This window comes from Ambystoma mexicanum, chromosome 6q (assembly GCF_040938575.1).
Source record: "Ambystoma mexicanum isolate Mex_15411 chromosome 6q, UKY_AmexF1_1, whole genome shotgun sequence".
In the NCBI taxonomy this organism is placed as follows: Eukaryota; Metazoa; Chordata; class Amphibia; order Caudata; family Ambystomatidae; genus Ambystoma; species Ambystoma mexicanum.
In genome coordinates, this window is record NC_090937.1 from 1,042,340,119 (window position 1) to 1,042,359,482 (window position 19,364).

Below are 19,364 nucleotides of genomic sequence, written 5' to 3' on the forward strand. Positions count from 1 at the left end.
GCCTGCCTAACTTTTGCTCGATCACCAACATTCCTTGCAAATGGGAAGCTGCTAGAGAAAGTGGCAACCCAACAACTCCTTGGGCCTCATTACGACTATTGCAGAATGGGTTAACGGACGCTGCTAATGGTGGCGGTGCCGTTAAACCCATTCCGCAATATTGCGAGTCCCCCTTGCGGGACCCGCTCTGGACGTCTGGTTTCACCCGCTCTGGGACCAGGGAGCTAACAACGGCCCGTTGTTAACTCCCGCACCCATTCCCATTGAGCCCTATGGGGACTCATATGGGAATGGGGAAGGTCCGGGCCCGGGTTCCCTGTAGGAGAAATTACCGGGCCCTCCGAACTCGGAATGGCCCGGTAATTCCCCATTCAGGGAACCCGGACCCGATTTTGGAGGAAGCCATGACGCCAATAGCGCCATGGCTACCTCCAAAGTCGTAATGATGCCCCTTGAGTAAATGGGGGCTAACTCCCTAATTTACCTTAATCCATCAGATTTCAGGCTTAACCACAAGACTGAATCTGCCTTTCTTAACATGAAAGAAGTTTGCTGATCTCCATGGATGCTACCTCACCACAACACTTTCCATCTCAAAATGTTGCTTGAAAGACTGCAACATTCATTGAGCATCCAAGGAACAGCCTTAATGTCATGCACCGGCGGCTGGTGTAGAGTCATCGGAGTGCCCATTGTTGGTGGTAGCCATGACGCTGGACTAACGGGTGCCTTCCACACTACATTTCCTGGTAATTCCGCAGGGAGTGTTAGTCAGACGTGCTCACCAGTGGGGATGTCAAATGTAGGTTTAGTGTCCTTTGCAAGGAACGATTAAAGCTCCTAGCTGCTTTGCGGTCACCGCTTTGCAAATGACATCTGTGTAGCGTGATCTGGTGGAAAGGTCTTGGGGATTTCTCTTGGTGTGTCCTGGATCCAGCATTCTTGGTCCCTGCACATTAGGTTTAATCTGCTGACTGTTTCTTCTGGTGTCCCTCGACCTCATATTTGCAACTGGACTTTTTTGTGGGTTTGTTTTCGATTGCATTGCCTTCTGGTGTTCCTCGACCTCAGATTGGGATTAGCATTTGGATCACAGAATTATTCTGGATGTGACTTGGTTGCATCCTTTTACTTTTGCCTATCAGGCCATCCGTCCTCTTCTTGTCCTCACATTATTTGGGGATAAGTTTCCTGTGGCATTCATAAACCATACAGGTAACCCTTGACCTGAAGGTAAGGAGAGAGTGATCAGGGGTGGTCGTCACTTGTGAGTATTGTATTGTAGTATTGTATTTGGTTATTTATATAGCGCTCGTTCCTCACTTGTGTGGCTTCAATGCGCTTTTCTGGTAGGAACGCATTTGTGGCTGGCAAGGCTGGACTAGGCAGCCCAAAGAGAGGTCAAGCATGTGAGTGGGCGCTGTTGGTGGTTTGGGATAGATTGCGATTGTATAGTTGATGTGTGGCCAGCTATACCGAGATCCTTTTGGATGGTAGTTGCTGTATGCTGGTGGCAAAGGTATAGAGGTAAATTGGGTGTTTCAGTCTAGACGGCTGTGTGTGTTGCTAGACCGGATGTACTTAGCCTTAGCCGTTTTCTAACGTGCATGGATGCTTTGCCGTGCCTACGGCCTGTGTCCACACTAGTGGTGTGAGATATACGTACCGTAAACTGCAATATTGTTCAGCTGGGGCGATATTTGTCCAGGTCTAGAATTGAGAGACCTATACCAATGAGCCTGTTACACAATGTAGCAGGTTTCAACATATATATTAAACTAAGATGGAGACTAAACCTAGAATTGAGAATCCTGTGTCGTGGGAGAGAGGCCTAGGTTTCACAGTGCAGTAGGTTTCCGCATACAGTAAACCAAGATGGGGGCTACACATAGATTTGTGAATCCTGCATAGTGGGAGAGAGGCCTAGTTATCAAAAAGCAGTAGGCGTCATCATATAGTAAACAAAGACAGACGCTACACCTATATTTGAGAATCCTGTATAGCGGGAGAGAGGTCCAAGTCTCAAATGCAGTAGGCTTCATCATATAATAGAAAAGAAGGAGGCTACACCTAGATTTGACAATCCTGTATGGTGGGAGAGAGACCTAGGGTTCACAACGCTGTACGTTCCAGCATATAGTACAGTGGGTTTCTGTAATATAACAGTCATCAATGGTTTGTTAAACCTAGATTTGGGAGTAAATTTGGGAGATTGCTAGTATTGGGAATTCCCTGAGTGAGCGATGCAGGTTAACAATCACAGTGATTCTTTAGTTAGGGACATGTGCTACCCTGGGCTAATTGTCTCAATGTTCGCAATCTCTCATGTGGACCGGCGGGCGCGGGGGCGCGGAGAGAATGTTGCAGGTGTGCCACAGCGAAAACTGCTGGCTTACCTGGAGTGCTTGTCAGCTGGGAGTGTTGTTGTGGTGCGAAGGAAGTGGTTTAAGTGTGCCACAATGAAAGCTGCTGGCTTACCTGGGGTACTTGATGGCTGGTAGTGTTGTTGAGCAATTGGAGGTGGAGTGTCAGGTGAAACCGCTGCAAGAGCTGTCGGCCCATGTGTTACGATTGCTGCAGGGGAGATTATTAGTGGTGTGTTCTCAGCGTGCATTGAATTATGAGAGTATTGGGAAAAGCCAGGTGTTAAGGGCCTTCCTGAATTTCTGGGGGTTTTCAGTGTTGCAAATGTGAAGGGGTTGGGGATTCAAGATGATTGGCGCTTGTACTGAGAAGGAGAAACCGCCAAGCCTTGTGGAACTATGGGTTGGGATCACTAGGCGAAATGCGGTGTGAGATATGAGGTTCCTGGAAGGTTGGTATGGGACAATGTTGTTTCGTAGGAATTCCGGGCCGGTGCTGTGGACTGCGCGGTGGGTGATACACATGTCTATAAAGGCAGTGCGTCGAGCAATAGGGAGCAAGTGGTGGACTGTCATGGTAGGGCTGATGTGTTCTGTGGCGGGCCGATTAATGAGCTGGCGTGCTGCCGCGCTTTGGATTCTTCAGAGTTTCCTTAATTGGGATGCAGGGGCTCCTAGGTAGAGGCAGTTTGCGTAGTCTAGGCGGGACAGGATGATGGAGTTGATGGCCAAGAAACGGTGGGGACAGGCGAGGTAGGGGTAAATCTGCCTGAGAATACGTAGGTGGAAGAAGCAGGTTTTGGATACGCTGGTGGTGTGATGGGTGAGGGATAAATCTGAGTCCAACTCACATCTAAGGTTTTTTACCATGTTAGAGGGTGCTGGTGTTTGTCCAAGCGGTTCAGGCCACGAGATTCGTTTGGGGGGAGAGCAATGTTTTTCCACAGACTAGGATTTTGGTTTTCCCAGGGTTGTGAATGAGGTGGTTGGTCGCCATCGAGTGGTCAATGTCGGAGAGGCATGATGACAGGTCTGCGCTGCCTGAGCCTTCGGAATTCTGGAATTTGTGGATGATCTGGGTATCATCTGCCTAGTTGTAGCAGGTTAGTTTGTACGAGCGGATAATTACAGGATGGTTTGCATGTAGAAGTTGAAGATTAGGGGCAATGTGGATGCTCCTTGGGGGACACCTTTACATACTGGTCATGATATGGAAGTGAACTGGTCGAAGTACATGATTTGCGACCGATTAGAGATAAAGACTGAGATCCACGAAAGGGCTGTGCTTTTGATTCCTAGTGTTTGTAGTCTGACTAATAGAATCGAGTGATCAATGGTATCGAAGGCTGCGGAGGGATCTAGCTGGATGAGAACCGCGCAGCCGTCTGCCTCAGCTGTTCTTTTTAGGTCATCCCAGATAGAGACTAGGGAAGATTCTGTTCCCCTTAGTGGTGTGAAGCCTAATTGCACTGGGTCTAAGACGTTGTTGGCTTCGGCAAATTGGCCAAGCTGTTTGTAAGCCACGCAGTCAATCAATTTGGCGATGAAATGCGTATTGGAAATAGGACGGTAGTTTTGGGGGAGGAGTGGGTCCAGGGTTGTTTTTTTTTTTAGAATGGGTTTGATGTAGGATGTTTTTAGGGCTTTCGGGAAAGATCCTGATGTGAGTGAGTGATTAAGTATTGCACGTGTGACGTTACCTGCACACGTCGAGGTTAGGTTTTTTTTAGCATTGAGGGTGGGCATGGGTCTTCAGGGGAGCTTGATGGGCAGCTGACTGCTGCAAGCGAGAGGAATTCTTGGTGTGTGATGGGAGAGAATGAGTCAAAAGAAAATTGTGAGTGTTAGGGTGGGGGTTTGGGCAGAGGACTGTGTGGGCGAGAGGGAGGTGGTGGTAAGAGGTTTAGTTTAGCCATGATGGAGGTGTGTCTTTCGTTGGCTGTGTTGTAGAAGTGGAGCAAGAGGGTGTCGCATAAGGCTTGGAGTGGACAGGCGCGAGCATGAAGGGGATTTGAATTCTGCTATGATTTTATGCAGTTCCTTAGTTGGGTTGTGATCATTTTGGATTTGGTTTCCACAGAATGATTTCTTGCTTTTTCCGATTTCCGATCTGTAAATTCTGGTTGCCCTTGCTAAGGCGGTTTTGTTTTGGGCTGACGGGTCGGCTCTCCAAGCTCGTTCCAGACGGTGCTTGAGCGTTTTTAGTGGTTTGAGATTGGGGGTGAATCACCTCAGCATTGGTGCAGATCTCTGCGAGGTACATTTTGACAGGGTGAGGGGCATGAGGGCATTTGTAAGCCAGAGGTTGAAGAAATCTATTGCTGGGTGTCCTTCCGTGAGGAAGAGCGAGTTGAGGGAGGTGCGGAGTGAGAGCTCCAGGTCTGGAGTGATTACCACTTTGTTCCATAGTGGAAAAGTAGAGGGGGGGTTGGTGGTGGTCGTGTGGGGGCTTGGCCGCTGACCAGTGTTCAGTGGTATGGTGAAACAGTGCTGAGTGATCGGTCCATGACAGGGGGCACGGTGGCTGGGCAGATATGTTTGCAGTGCTGAATAATGTGTCGAGGGTGTGGCCTCTCATGTGGGTGGGAGTGGAGGTGTGGTGTTTCAGGTTGAGTAGTTCTAGACTGCCTCTGAGTCACATGGTCATAGGGTTTGATAGGGAGTCGAACCATATGTTGAAATCTCCTAGGATGGTGAGAGTTGGGTGAAGGATGAGGTTGGCGGCCAGTGCTTCACCAAATGTGTCAGCAAAGTATTAGTTATAGCTGGGGGGTCTGTAGATGAGAAGGAATCTGTGTGAGGTGGAGAGTGCAAGTTGGCGTTTTACCAGGAGGGATTTGTAGTCTGCGGTGCTGGTGGCGGTGTTCTTGTTTATTAGCTTTAATTTATCTTTATGTAATATTGCAATCCCCCCCCCCCCTTCATGATTTGTTCCGGACGGTGAGAATGTTACCAGGCGGGATGGTCTCGTGCGCAATGGGTCCGTAGTAAGCAGAGAACCAGGTCTCAGTAATGAATAGGATGTCTGGGTTTTCTTCCGTGATGAGGTCATAGATGTGGAGTTTATTTTTGGAAACTGACCTGGCGTTGATGAGGGTGCAAGATATTAGGTGGGATGCCTTTGAGGGTAGAGGGTGGGTAGGGTTGTTGGGTTATTCAGCGGGGTCTGAATAGGGGACTGGCAGTGTGGGGGGAGTAACAAGGCAGGAGGTGGAGTGTGGAGATGAGGGAGCTATTGGAATGGGGGGACAGTGGACGGAGGGGAAGAGAGCTAGGAATGGGTTGAATGAGGTCAGGGAGGTTTTGCTCCTATACTGCGGTGGCAGTGGTTGCAGACTGTGTCGGAGAATGGGCGATGCTGGGGGGGGGCATTAGGTGCCTGTAGTCTCGCCCCTTTCCTTGCATTATGAGCGGTCATGGGTATGTGGGAGAGAGTGGGTGGTTCTCTGGCGACAGGGGTATTGGCTAGAGCTTCTCTTGCTGCGTGAAGGCTGGGGAAGTGGGAGTTTGGGGTGATGTGTAGTTGATTGGTGAAAGTGTGAGCGGGAGGCGTTGGTTGCTGGCGCGGTTTGGGTGTGATGGGCATATTAGGTGTCACACTGCATCCTGTGGTGTGTTCCGTGGGATGATGTTCTCTAATCCGTCTCTCCATTTTGCTGCTCTTAGTTGCACAGAGCTAGATCTACGGATGGGGGAGAGTGAGACAGGTTGAGAGGGTAAGTGAGGTGAGGGATGCGCGTAGAAGGTGTGCTGTGGAAGGGGTTGGGCTGTGTGATGGCGGGGGTAGGGAGTCACGGCGTTGGGTCTCATTGGGCCTAGTGGTGTGCCTGCATGCTGCTCTGTTGTGGCCTGTGAGTGCCATGGCACCTAATTAACTGTTGCGCGGTTGGGGCCTTCGTTTCACAATGCAGTTTGAGCACAGGATAATACACAACTAGAACTGAGAACAGACTAGATTTGAGAGCCCTGAAGGACTGAAAATCTATTTGTTTTTTTGTCACCCACAGCTGGGAGAGCCAAGTATGCTCCTCCCTCTTTTTCATCTAACCCTTTGGTGTATCAATGTTCTGACATTACTACAGGGTTAGGTTGAGTGGAAAATCTATCCTCTTGAAAGGCATCCTGGCCTGGTGACAATCGAAATGTATGGCTCACCTTGATCTAACAGAGATGTGTCGCACTTACAGCTGGACATTTTCACTGATTACTTGCATTGCAAGTCTTTATGTTGTGTGTTTGATAGAAAAAAAGGCTTTGCAAATGGCTTCTGTGTAGCGCCCTCTGGAGGAAGCCTTGGAGATTCTGGTTGGTGTGTCCTGGATCCTGTTTTCTTGGTCCCTGCACGTTAGGTTTCATCCTCCAAGGCTCTGTGCTTTGCTATTCAACTGCTATATAGAGAATCCTGGGGATCCCACCACTGAACCCCTGCCTAAATTCTCATACCAGGTGGCCAGGAGAGGGCAGACGCTTCCTGATCCCAATCCTGCAGGTGGTGTATTGCAGGGGGATCACCTGGGTCGAGACAGGACCCAGAATAGTGGGGAGAGTTCGCAGAATAAGACACTGTATTTTTTCCTAGAGAGGGACACTTGTGTTTTGGGGTTAAAGAAGTAATTGGCATATAGGGCCTCATGACGAGTTCGGCGGTAGCCGTGCCGGAAGAAACGGCGGGCTTCCCCCGGACCCGTAATACCATACCGCCTCCGTGATTGCCGGTATCATGGTGGCATTACAACCCCAGAGACCCAGTAATTCCGGAGGCGGAATTCTGTAAATCCCCATTCCCATGGAGTCCAATAGGACTCCATGGAGATGGGGACCATGGAAACACTGGTTCCGTCTATGACAGAGCCGGTGTTCCCATGTCCGCCTGCTGGCGGGTGGTGTTAATCCCGCCAGGTCTGAGTGACACATCCCACCTGCAGGACTCTGAATCAGCCGGTCCAGAAACAGTGGCAGCGGTTTTACCGCCACTGTTGTTTCCGGACCGGCAGGGTCATAATGAGGCCCATTTTCAATTTAAAGGATCTCAACCTCCTACTAGTGAAGGGGTGATTAACTCCCAAGGTACAACCCAACAAAGTGGTATATTAAAGAAACCATCTTTTGCCTCCCTAAAAATATATATCCACCCTGTGACCATAGGTATATCAAAAGGGATGATGGAAAGTTGTCCATTCTGATTGCAAGTGCGTTGCCAAAACCATTAAAACAGTAGAAAATCTAATTTCCCAAAAAGGAACTATTATTACAGCATTGAGCATGGGGAAATATGAGAGATACAGAAATGTATGGATGCCATTTAAAGACTATTCGGACAAAGTGCCTCTGGTGACTGCGAAACAACCCATGATCAGAATATTTTCTTTGTTGCGATGTTCTTGGCTAGAAAGGAATGACATACATGGGTAAATGCTGGGGAGGCAGAGCAAAATGAAGGAATATACGTAGAAGCTGGGATCTCAATGTATGTCAGGAAGGATTGTGAACAGATGCTTAAAGGAATGGTTTGATCAAAAAATGTTATTGTCCCTACGGGTCGGCCGTTTGTTTTTAAGCCTAAGTAGCTCGATTTTAGAAAAATGTCCTATTGATCTTACCCGAGTTTTCGTCATTAAACGCACGCGAAAACAGGCACCAGGGCGCTGCCATTTTGTGATAATCCTATCACTTGCCCCATCGCCCTGGCTGACCTGCATTTGCGGCACTAAATCATATCCCCCGGCTCTGAGCCTGTCATCAGCAGACGCGTACCGCCCATTTCACAACGGCAAAGCACGTCTCGTGTCAACAATCGCGGCGCTTCAGCTAATGACGTGTCGCCATGGAAATGGCAAGACGCCTCTTTCCTCAATAAGTATAAACAGACCGTTTCACAACACACAGCAGCAGATTTTCGATTCCATTCCTCTCTCTGTGTTACTTTGAGTATTCTGTGACTCGTTTCTGTGCTCTGGTCAGCTACCTTTGCCGCTAGTAGCCCGTGTGAACACATGTACCATTGCTATAAATTATTTTAGTTTGTTTACCACACAATGGCTACAATAATGCCCTACATGTACGAGCCCGAGTATACCGAGGAGGAACTACTGGAAAGGTAAACACGCGAAAACGATGGGGCTTCGGACGGCAGTTGGCAGGACGAATCAACGGATGAAGACACTGGACCTAGTCGCATGGACGGTGTTTCCACCTGGTGCACATGCAATCGGTGCAAGCTAATGCCAACCGAGGAGGAGAACTGCTGCTGCTGTGAAAACTACATTTCGGAAGGCGAGCCACGACCGTAATGCATCACCGAGCTGCCAGACTTCAGGGCAGCCTGCCTCACACGGTCCGTGTGGAGGACAATGATGGTGCTTTTGCACAAACTTCCCGCAACTGTTTGCCCTCGTAATCTGAGTAACGAGTAAGTATAATCTGTTTGTGATGCCACTACCAAAATTACATCTACATATCATTGTAACGCATGAAAGTCGTTCAATAGTGTGCAGTGTCTAGATAGCATTTGTCCGAGCAGAATGCCATTAGTTACAAGAATTGTCATTGACAACAAACGTTTAATCAACTTATCTTGGTCTTTTAAAAACAGTTTGTATCATTATTTTTCACAGGTGGTACCGGCTGGTGGCCTATCGTTCCTTTACATGGTGGCTTCACGGGAGGCTTGGACATCGCGTTCGGAGAGTAATACCCGCCTGTGCCGTTCGTGCCATAAGAGAAACTTTCCCGAGTGACAGGGGTCAGTACAGGGAATTTTCCCTTGCTATGATGCAACCTGACCTGTACAATGTGTAAAGTTTTGTATTTTTGTGCCATCAAAAAAAGAAACTAAATAAAACACCACATATATTTTAACAGTTGTTTCGATGTTTTAAATGAATCAAGTGTATCTCCATTCAGCAGTCTTCCTGTGCCTTGTCTGCACGGCCACCCGCCCATCCATCCATCCACCCCCTCCCCTATCAAAGGCGAAGTATAACTATATGAAGTATAAAAAAGTGGTTAGTTTAACAAAAACAAAAGTCCATAACAAGTCCAGTGGGTGCACGCTGCCATGGGGGGCCGTCAGAGGCGCGAACGGCCAAGGTGCCAAACAGCATGTACACTTCAAAAGGTATCCCACGCCAAGGGCCCATCGCTCACATGGCCTCCTCAGACCCCGTGTGTCCGGCCAGGACCACCCCCCCTCACGCTGGCCGGCCCTCGGCAAACCACATAATACCACAACATACACATGTCATTCTTTCACAAACACACCCCTGTTTGTAATACTTTATAAACCACTTGATATGTCTCATGAGAACATCTTTGTGCTTTGCAAGTCAACTCCTGAACGTGCTACCTGAGAACCACTGAGATCTATGCTAATCTGCTCGTCGTCATGCTAGCCGTGAACCTCTGTGACCGCTTCGAGCAAACTCGTCAGTGTGCTACCTGTGGCCATCTACCTGTTCTCCTGCAACATACTGCTCTGCTTGCTGAATCCAACTGTTTGTTGGTCAAGGTAAGGCCATGTATCCTAGTCATATTTCATTGATTTTTAAATTTCTATTTATTTGCGAGTAGAGTACTCAATAGTGCTATGTTCATTGGTCTCATTGATATTGACTTGAGTTTCCATTGTTATGCTATCAATAGATCTATTTATTTTCATCTGTGTCAATTGTCATCGAATTGCATCCTTCGGGGGTCCAGTCTATAATGCAAGCATGTTTCCTTCTCGTGCAAGACAGAACATCCAAGGGATGAGTCACATGTTCAGATTTTAGACACATCATTTATACATTTCTGCAATTTATGCAAATACTAAGCCGCACATGATGAACTGGTATAGTTCCTGCGACCAAAACAAATCTTGCATTGAACATTGTATGATTCATTTACTTTTGTATCACATTTTTATTCATCAAGATTGTATAATAATGTCGATATTTACTTTTCAGAATTTTCAACAATGCCTGCCTGTTCGATTAGCGGTTGCCCTTCGAAGACCCATGCTAAATCTGAAGGCACTACAATGCATGTATTCCCGAAAACTGTTGATCGAATAAAAGAATCGGTCAGACATTGTCGATAGCCACTGGATGAGCTGGCAAGTAGAGTCCAACAAGTTTTAGAGGACAAGAGGGGTGATCGATACCGCATCTGCAGCCGGCACTTTTCCTCGAACATGTACACAACATCTTGGGTAACAAAGAAGAATAAACGCCGAACGACACGAAAATTGCTCGCGAACGCTATTCCCACTCTATTTCGTCCACATTCCGCCACTGGTGAGTCAAGTGTCCGGATTTAGCTTTAGGTCTTGCGGTAGTGTGTAGGTAGCCGAATGGATTCATTGATATTTTGGGTATTGTGTCCCTTGTAATACTTTCGACATTGATATGAGTGTATAGCTTTTTGAATAATGACATTTATCAATATATTCTTTTTCGATTTCATAACCCACAAACGAAATCTATATACGGGCACAGGGAACTGTGCTATATTGCGCATTTTCAATAGCATTACTCTCAAGTATTCTGTCTCCTTACATGGCAATTTAAGGAGACAGAATATTGGCATTTCATTATCAATCAATAATTTACCTTTACAACTGCTTGACTATGCCTTGAATCTGAAGCAAGAACATTCTACATCCGTGACGTGCTCGCAGTTATCAACCACCTCTAGCGCCTATCCGGTATCTTACTTGGCTATTCCGCTACAGACTTGTTTTATGCATGTCAAGTAATATTTTTATCGTATCGTGTAATTATTTTACCGAATCTTTGGTTAGTGCTTTCCAATTGATATACACCTTAGTTATCATCCACTGGTGTTTGTTTTCAGTTATGATTAGTGTTATCCATAGTAATGCAAGAACTGTCTTTCAGGGAGATGCTGAAGCGTCCATCACATTGACAACATCCCTAGATGTTCTTCAGCAGCACGAGGTATGGATACGGACAGCTCTATCGAGCGTCATCATAGAACGTGATTCCATTTGCTATGCTTTCTTCCCTATTAACACAAGTACTGTGTTTCAGGGAGACAATGGAGCTTCCACTACAATAACAACATCCCATTTAGATGATGCAGATGTAAATAAATCGGAGAAATAAGTCGGTGAAATCTGATCATATTTAGATATTCCTTGCTTCTTTTAGACAATGCATCATTTGTGGTTATCTCTTTATATGTACCTGTGCCGTCGACCCCAAGTGTGTGTTATGTTTACAATATTGAAAACCATATTAATGCAAGTACTGTGTTTCAGGGAGTTGCTGATGCCTCCTCTCCAATACAACCATTCATGGCAGTCCATGTGGAGCCAGAGGTATGGATACTGACAGTTCCATCAAACTAGATCCTCAGAGCTTGAATACTTGTCGTTTGATTGTTCTACAGAATGTTTAATTCGTGTTTAGCTATTGAGATGTACCTGTGTGTTCGTCCTCACGTGTGTTTTATGTTTCCAATATTGTGATACATAGTAATGAAAGTACTATGTTTCAGGGAGTCAATGGAGCGTCATTCCGTGCTGTCTATGCGGATCCAGAAAATATAGTCGTTGCAGCGCAAGAGGAAGGGAAGTCATGCAGAAACGAATCGGAGCAACAGCGTGCAGATGTTGAAGTTCGAGTCAAGAAAGTTGCAAAGAAAAGAAACAAAAATAAGGTTAGTTAAAACAGTTCATAATTTTAGGAATTGTTTTGTGTTGGGGACTATATTAAGTTTTTTTCCTGTCAATTGTACTATACTTTATATTGTGTTTAAAATGAACATCCCCTTTCCAATCTGTCCTCTAGTTACCCGTGGGTGTACGAACTATACATACACAGACAGTGAACCAAATGAGAGATGTTGCTTTCCAGACCATTTACACTATGGAGGAACTATTAATTCAGACGCGGCGTGTTGAGACTCGAGATACTCATGTCTAATGGCCAGGACATGAATTGAATGTGTCCGGAGAATCCAGTAAAGTTGTATTGGACCATTGCTACAGTTCGACTGCACCACCAAAAGAAGATGATACTGAATGTATTGAAGATAGCTCTGAAGTAGTCGCAGATCAATTCACACCATCTACACCCGCCAAAAAATGCCACCCAAAAAGCTGTCGACATTGTTGTGCTCTCCCATCAATGCTGAAGTAACAGATGTTGAAATGACAGAATGAACCAGCAGCAGCACCCAACGACGCATCAGACTTGATATCAGCGATATTTCTTTCAAATTTGTAGATATGTCCTCAACAGCACAGTCCGAAACAACTTTCATGCCGGATGACAGTCTAATGAAATAGGGCAAATACATAGTATTCGACAGTTGTTTGATGGATATTAGAAGTATGCTGAAATGTGGGCAGCATTGATTCATGCAACTCGTCAAAAACAAGGCAGTAACGTCAAAATACATGCCGCCTGTAGATTAAATCATGCGTTCTCATGGTCTGTACAACCGATGCTGGGGAAGCTGCCAGCAGGCAATCTACTGTGTGCAGCTGCCTCACTTTTTAGTGGGTCCAGTTTTAGAAAGTTAGAGTCTTTCTTTCAGTTTGTGGGACTCCCATTTCATTTCTAAAACGCAGTACTACAAATACCAACATGATTATCTGTTTCCGGCCATTAGTGATGCTTGGAAAATTGAACAATTGTCTCTAGCAAGTACATTCGAAGGGAAACGATTCAGGCTAGCCTGCGATGGACAGTGCGACAGCCCTGGATTTTCTGCCAAGTACTGCACCTACCACTTTCAGGACATGGATAGTAAGAAAATTGTGAGTTCGGTGGTCGTGCAGGTGTCCCAATGTAAATTCTCAATGGCCATGGAGAAACTAGGATTTATAAAATCATTGCAATATCTACAATCAAGGGGAATGCACATCGACCTCATAGCCACAGACAGACACGTTTCAATTGCCAAGACAATGAGAGAGCAGTTCCCACATATTAAACATCAATTTGACGTATGGCATCTTGCTAAATCTGTCAATAAGAAAATCTCGGCTGCAGGGAAAAAAAAGGTTTTGAAAGTATTTCACAGTGGTCCCAGTCTATCAGCAACCATCTTTGGTGGAGCTCCAAAACTTGTGAAGGGTCAGTGAAATCCTACTTGAAAAATGGCGGTCACTGATGCACCACTGTACCAACGTTCACCCCTCGACAGAAAATCAACATTTCCACCAATGTGAACATGGCCCTTTGTCCACAGAGGAGGCACGGAAGAAGTGGTTGATTGCATCTTCACCTACACACAAAGCCATTGAGAAGATTGTTTTCGATAAAACTCTATCAAGAGATTTGAGGGGACTGACAGAATTCTGTCACACAGGTGAATTGGCGGTGGTCCACAATATGTGCCTAAAGTACATGCCAAAGCGAATGCATTTCAGCTTACAGGGCATGAAACATAGGACTCTACTATCGGTCTTAGCACATAATGAGAATGTGGGCCGTGAACAGTCTAGGACTACGGGAAATGTAAGGATGCCTCGCTACACTACGACCTTTGGAAAAAGAACTAAGAAATGGGGGGTAAAACCAGTATATGAGGAAATGGAGTTCGACCTTGTTAAAGGCCTTATTGTTAGTGTACTAGAGAAGAACAGATATGGAAGTTTGAGCATTTCTGTGCAAAGCACTGATGCATTGCCACCAAACATTGCCACTGTGCCACGTCCACCCAAAGCAGAGCTTGTTGAGAAGTTCAAATCCCGGTTTAAATAAATCATTGTAATCTGATTGTCTTTTTTAAAATAATGTTATTGTACAGTGTGCATACAAAGTATGCTAACCCTAAACCCTTCATTCACCATCCTGGGTGGCAAACTACATGGGTGTCATCTTTGACTTCTCTCTCTATTCACCTCATATCGCTGACCTTGTGAATATGTGTATGTATATATTTATGTTGCTGTAACTAAGTTTCGCAATCTCATGTAAATGCTGCGCACTGTTAACCGAGGGGAGGCTTGCATATTGCAAATAATAAAACAAATAAACAATAAATCTCACTTTCAACTCAACTCCTCGGGTACTTTATACTTTCCCTGACCTTCCCCCAAAAAGTCAATGTCTCCATAGTTATGGTTCTCTAGGGCTGCAAAGCTCGAGGACAAAATTGGGGGGCCTTAGAACGCACCAAGTGAGGCATTGCAGATGGGAGGCAAGCCAGTTCGCATTTGCACATTGAGGCCTAGTACAAACATGGAGTCGAAAAATCAAGTTCTCACAGATGGCTTTAGACGGGATGTTGCAAAGTAAGAATGTACGCTCATGCAGAGTGAAGGTCAGCGGCTTTGATTTTTTGCTCGCGGGCTGAAGAGGCCCGCGAATCGCACTGGCAGATAAGGTTCTATTGTTTTTTGACCTTGAGAGACAGGGACCATGCCGAAAAGGCCTTCATTTGAAGGAGGGGGCAATCACGTAAGAGATGATAAGGCTGACAATTCTGAAACTAGACCGAGTTTCATGTTAGTTCAGTATATGAAAAATCGTTGGCACGAACACAGTGGGATTTACGGACTGCATTACGCAGAGATACAATGGAAATGGCAAATATAATGTAAGCAACTCTTTAGACGCTTTTATATCGGAATGAATGAATGAATGAAGAGCAAGTACAACATTTGTGGGATCGTCTTTCTACCGGGCACATGGGCATGCATGTGCCCATTTGACAAGCATGTAGACAAACAGTCGTTTCTCAGTGGTTCAACGGTAAAAAAAATCATTAGTTTGTGTGTTTCCCTCAATTTATTTTGTTAGTTTTCGCATTGCTTTTAGAGCCGAACATACTCCATTGCACTATCCTCGCAAGCAAATAGTTTCAGCTTGCCCGTAATAAATAAAATGAATAATAGTAATAAAGATCGGCTGGTGAGACTAATTTCAATTTTTATGTTTTCTAAACAGGTACATCCTACCGTACTGCCACAGCCACCTATTCCAGACCCCGGCAGACAGATTTTTCAACCGCCAGCTGCAGCTTCTTGTAAACAACTGCACTACATTGACCATTTTATGGGACGATCGCCAAGGGGCCATATGCCCTTAAGCGGTACTAGCGGCTAGAAGCAACATATCGCCCTTTACGGTGGCCTAGTGCCTAGTTGATGGAACAGCCTTGCGGTTCACCGTGCGTCCAAAGTGCTTCTTTTAATGAAAACCAACACCCTGTGTACCATAACAGAACAGCGCGTGACTCACAATAAACTTTTCCGGATTTGCGGATCGAGAGAAAAGAAAAAAAAAATCCATTCCGATTTAATATGTCAATTGCTGAATATTCTCTAAACATTTAATGTCAAATAAATGTACTTTACCAAATGTACCGTATTGCTGTTTGATTTTAAAGTACAGTTTCATATTCCGAATTGTGGCGCGCTGTTTTGTGAGTTGATCTGTGTTGGTTTCCGGGTTCTGTGTGAAGTCGCGTAGAAGACGACTGGGCGCGTTTGCCTACGCAGCACAGTAACGTCACAGAGAGAGGTGGGGAATATGAATGTTTTGATAAGGTCAGGCTCAGGGGCGGGGGATATGATTTAGGGCCGCAAAAGCAGGCCAGCCAGGGCGATGGGGCAAGTGATAGGATTATCACAAAATGGCAGCGCCCTGGTGCCTGTTTTCACGTGCGTTTAATTGACGAAAACTCGGGTAAGGTCCATAGGAAATTCCTCTAAAATCGAGCGACTTAGGCATAAAAACACATGGCCGACCCGTAGGGACAATAACATTTTTTGACCGAACCATTCCTTTAATGAATAGGTTCATATGGGAGTCATGTAATGCTATGTGAGTTGTTATGTTTTACGCCCAATTTGTAATTTGAAAATAAATAGAGGAGGGCTAATACCAAGTTGAGTTAACTACCAAAATGTATATTTTGAGCCATCTGATTTGTGAACATCTAATTTTAATGTGTAGGTTGCCAAGCATTGGTCAGAAAGATAAAGTGGTCATAGTTGAAGGTCACAGAACGGTATGTAGATTCAACAGTGTGGCCACTTGCGCTACACCTCACCAAAACTCACTAAATGATTCAAGTCCCATAAACTTCAAATATGAACCAACATTTCAAAAGTATAATAACTTTAATGGTCAGTCAACACGTGTTTTGACCCTTAAAAAGGTCTTCCTCAGGAAAAAAAAATAAAAAGACAGAAGAAAAGGGCCTTACTCAGGGCTGTGCTGTACATACATACACGTCCAATACATACACAGAACATAATATGCAATGGATGATCAAGGAACAAAAATGAATTTGAATAAATTACAAGGAACAAGAAATAAACAAATGAACAAAGGAAAAATATAGAAAATATATAAAAGGGGGAGAACTGGGGAATGGAAGGGAGACATCATGAATAACAATAGTTAGTAACACTTTAGATTGTTCAATTGTTCATTAAATGTATATATCACCTTATTAGCTAAAATCATACTAATAAAATTCAATCTTACGGACACCACCAAAACACACCATTGTACCACTTCAATGGGTGACTGTGTCCATCCATATGGATTGTGTCCATAATGTCTATAACAAACTGTGCGTGAGTAACAAATAGGTAAAGTTGCACTTACATGTTAATATTTATCGTCAGGTTGTTAACAGTGAACGGCAGCCTATATTCCACATCTTTCTGTATTTCAGCAAGGCTGTGGGATAAAAAAAAAAACATTAAAAATCATTGACTACTTTCAATCACAAAAAAAAAAAAAATGTTATTCAAAGTTGTAAGTCATATGTGGATTGTAAACTGGCAAGGTTACCAGAAGCTCTAAGAACCTTTTTAAGACTTTTGATTTACTTTCGTGGAGACAAGCAGGTTGGTTTGCTTCATCCAGAACTGAAATGTGGATTGTTGTCCAGAAGAAAGGAGACATTCTTCTGGACCAAGAAGACCACCCCTCTTTCTTAGTTAGGTTTATAGTGTAAGGGATGGAATTAGGCATTTGACACAGGACGGTGGACTCTTGGCTTTAGACTGACCTCCTGACAATTTCCTTAGTAGTAGTTGAGGCAGGGAAACCCCTCTTAGAACTAGGGTCAGATAGGGTTTTCTCTTGTATTTGATCACTAATAAAAGTCTATCACCAAAAGCATGCCACCTGTGTGTCGGTCTTCTACTTCTACACCCTTACAGTAGGCTAGTCTTTTTTTTTAAATAACATTTTATTGTTTTATCATTTAAATTATAAACATTACATCAATCAAGTTAATGCAGATCTTATCGGCTTTCCTCGGGGAGCCCCTAGCCGTGCATACTCTTCGTTCCATCGCAATACAAATGTTCACGTCCGTGATTCATTGATCATATTGTGGAATCGTTTCAGAGCCCCATAGTTTTGAAATGTTCTTTTTAATTAACGCTGTTGATGTTAATAAGAACAGTTTCTCATATCTGGACAGTTCTCCCTTCTCCTCCACCCCAAGTAACATTTGTTTTGGATTCCAGTGTATCACTCTCCCCAGCACTCTTGAGAGCTCGTCACAGCACCACTGCCAGTATTGTTGAATACAATCACACTCCCAAAGCACATGAAAAAAAGTTCCCTCTTCCCTTTTACAGCGTAGGTACTGTGGGTCCGTAGTTTTCCTCCCATCGGTAGAGTGCCAGTCTAGGATAATATATCCTGTGCAGAATTTTGAGCTGTACAAGTCGAAATCTGGCTGAAATGGCCACCTCACGAGGAAACATTAGGGCCGTTACCCAGTCTTCCGATTGTATGACCCCAACATCCCTCTCCCATTTCGACTTCAAACTTCAGCCGTGGCAAAAGAGGTTATTACGCTATATATGGTAGATGTGATTTTAGTATCAATTTTTGCTTGCACAATGTTCCTTTCCAGGGGAATACTCTCCGCCATGTTCTCTAGTTCTGGGAGATGAGTCTGCATTGCATGTTGCATCCGAGTATAGTGGTAGCGTTCGGTGATTGTGAGGTGGAAGCGGGATTCTAGAGATTCAAAAGGCGCTAGTTTGCCATTTACAACCATATCGCCAATCCTATGTATTTATGTGCTTCTTTCCAGATCGGGGAAATGTGCGATAGCATGGTCTGGGGGGTTGAGTGATGCGTTGTCCTATAGGGTGTTCGGCCTGAGGCCTGTTGGGGCTCCCGATGTTTTTAATTCTAATGTGTAGCAGGGTATGATCTCCGTGTAGTATATCGTTGACCACGGCCATTTGGCTAGCCCAGTAATAGGACTGTAGGCGTGGGGGTCCAATTTCCCCTTCCCATATGGAGCGTTGGAGGGTGCTCAGCGCAATGCGTGAGCGTCCCTCACCCCACAGAAACTTTCTAAGTGCGCTGTTAATCTTTTTGAATTTGTTCGGTGGGACATGTAGTGGGGCATTTTGTAATATGTACAGGAAGCGCGGAAGGGCCATCATCTTGAATAGCGCTGCCCTACCTAGTAAGGTCAATGGGAGAGAGACCCAGTGCCTGACATCCTCCGAGAATCTAGCTGTGATCGGGTGAAGATTGTTAGTCACATATTCATTCAGGTTGTTAGTGATTTGTATGCCAAGATACTTGAATCGCCTGTAACGATTCGGAATGGGCAGTTTCCTGGTACAGTCACTTCTTTGTTACCTACTGGAAATCATATTGATTTGGACCAGTTTACCCTTAGTCAGCTAAAGGCTCCATATCTCTCGAGCAAGCTTGTCACCGCTGGGCAGGAGTTGTATTGGTCTTGCAGGTAAAGTAGCAGGTCATCTGCATATAGGGAGACTATCTTCCTGCCTGCCCGTCTGCCCAGCAGAAGCCGCTCCATGCTGATGAGGTTCTTAGTAGTACAGCTAGAGGTTCTATGGCTAGTGCGAAGATCATTGCAGACAGGGGGCACCCCTGTCTGGTACCTTTTCCCAATGTAAAGGGTCAGGAAGGCCACCCGTTTACTCTCATTTGTGCCTCGGGGGATGCATACAGGAGCTGCACCCAGCTCATGTATTGGGGGCCAAACCCCATACGCCGCATTATGTCCCAGATTGCCTCCCAG

At 45.2% G+C, this 19,364-nt stretch overlaps 1 protein-coding gene across 1 annotated transcript in view; it reads right to left on the minus strand.

The window, feature by feature from the left end:
* The window catches only part of VPS37A (VPS37A subunit of ESCRT-I), an 862,571-nt gene that overhangs the window by 693,859 nt on the left and 149,348 nt on the right, over positions 1-19,364 (minus strand). Inside the window, exon 2 of the mRNA XM_069631579.1 lies at positions 16,940-17,014. Within this exon, the coding sequence (XP_069487680.1) occupies positions 16,940-17,014 (75 nt within the window). The remainder of the gene's footprint in view (positions 1-16,939; positions 17,015-19,364) is intronic.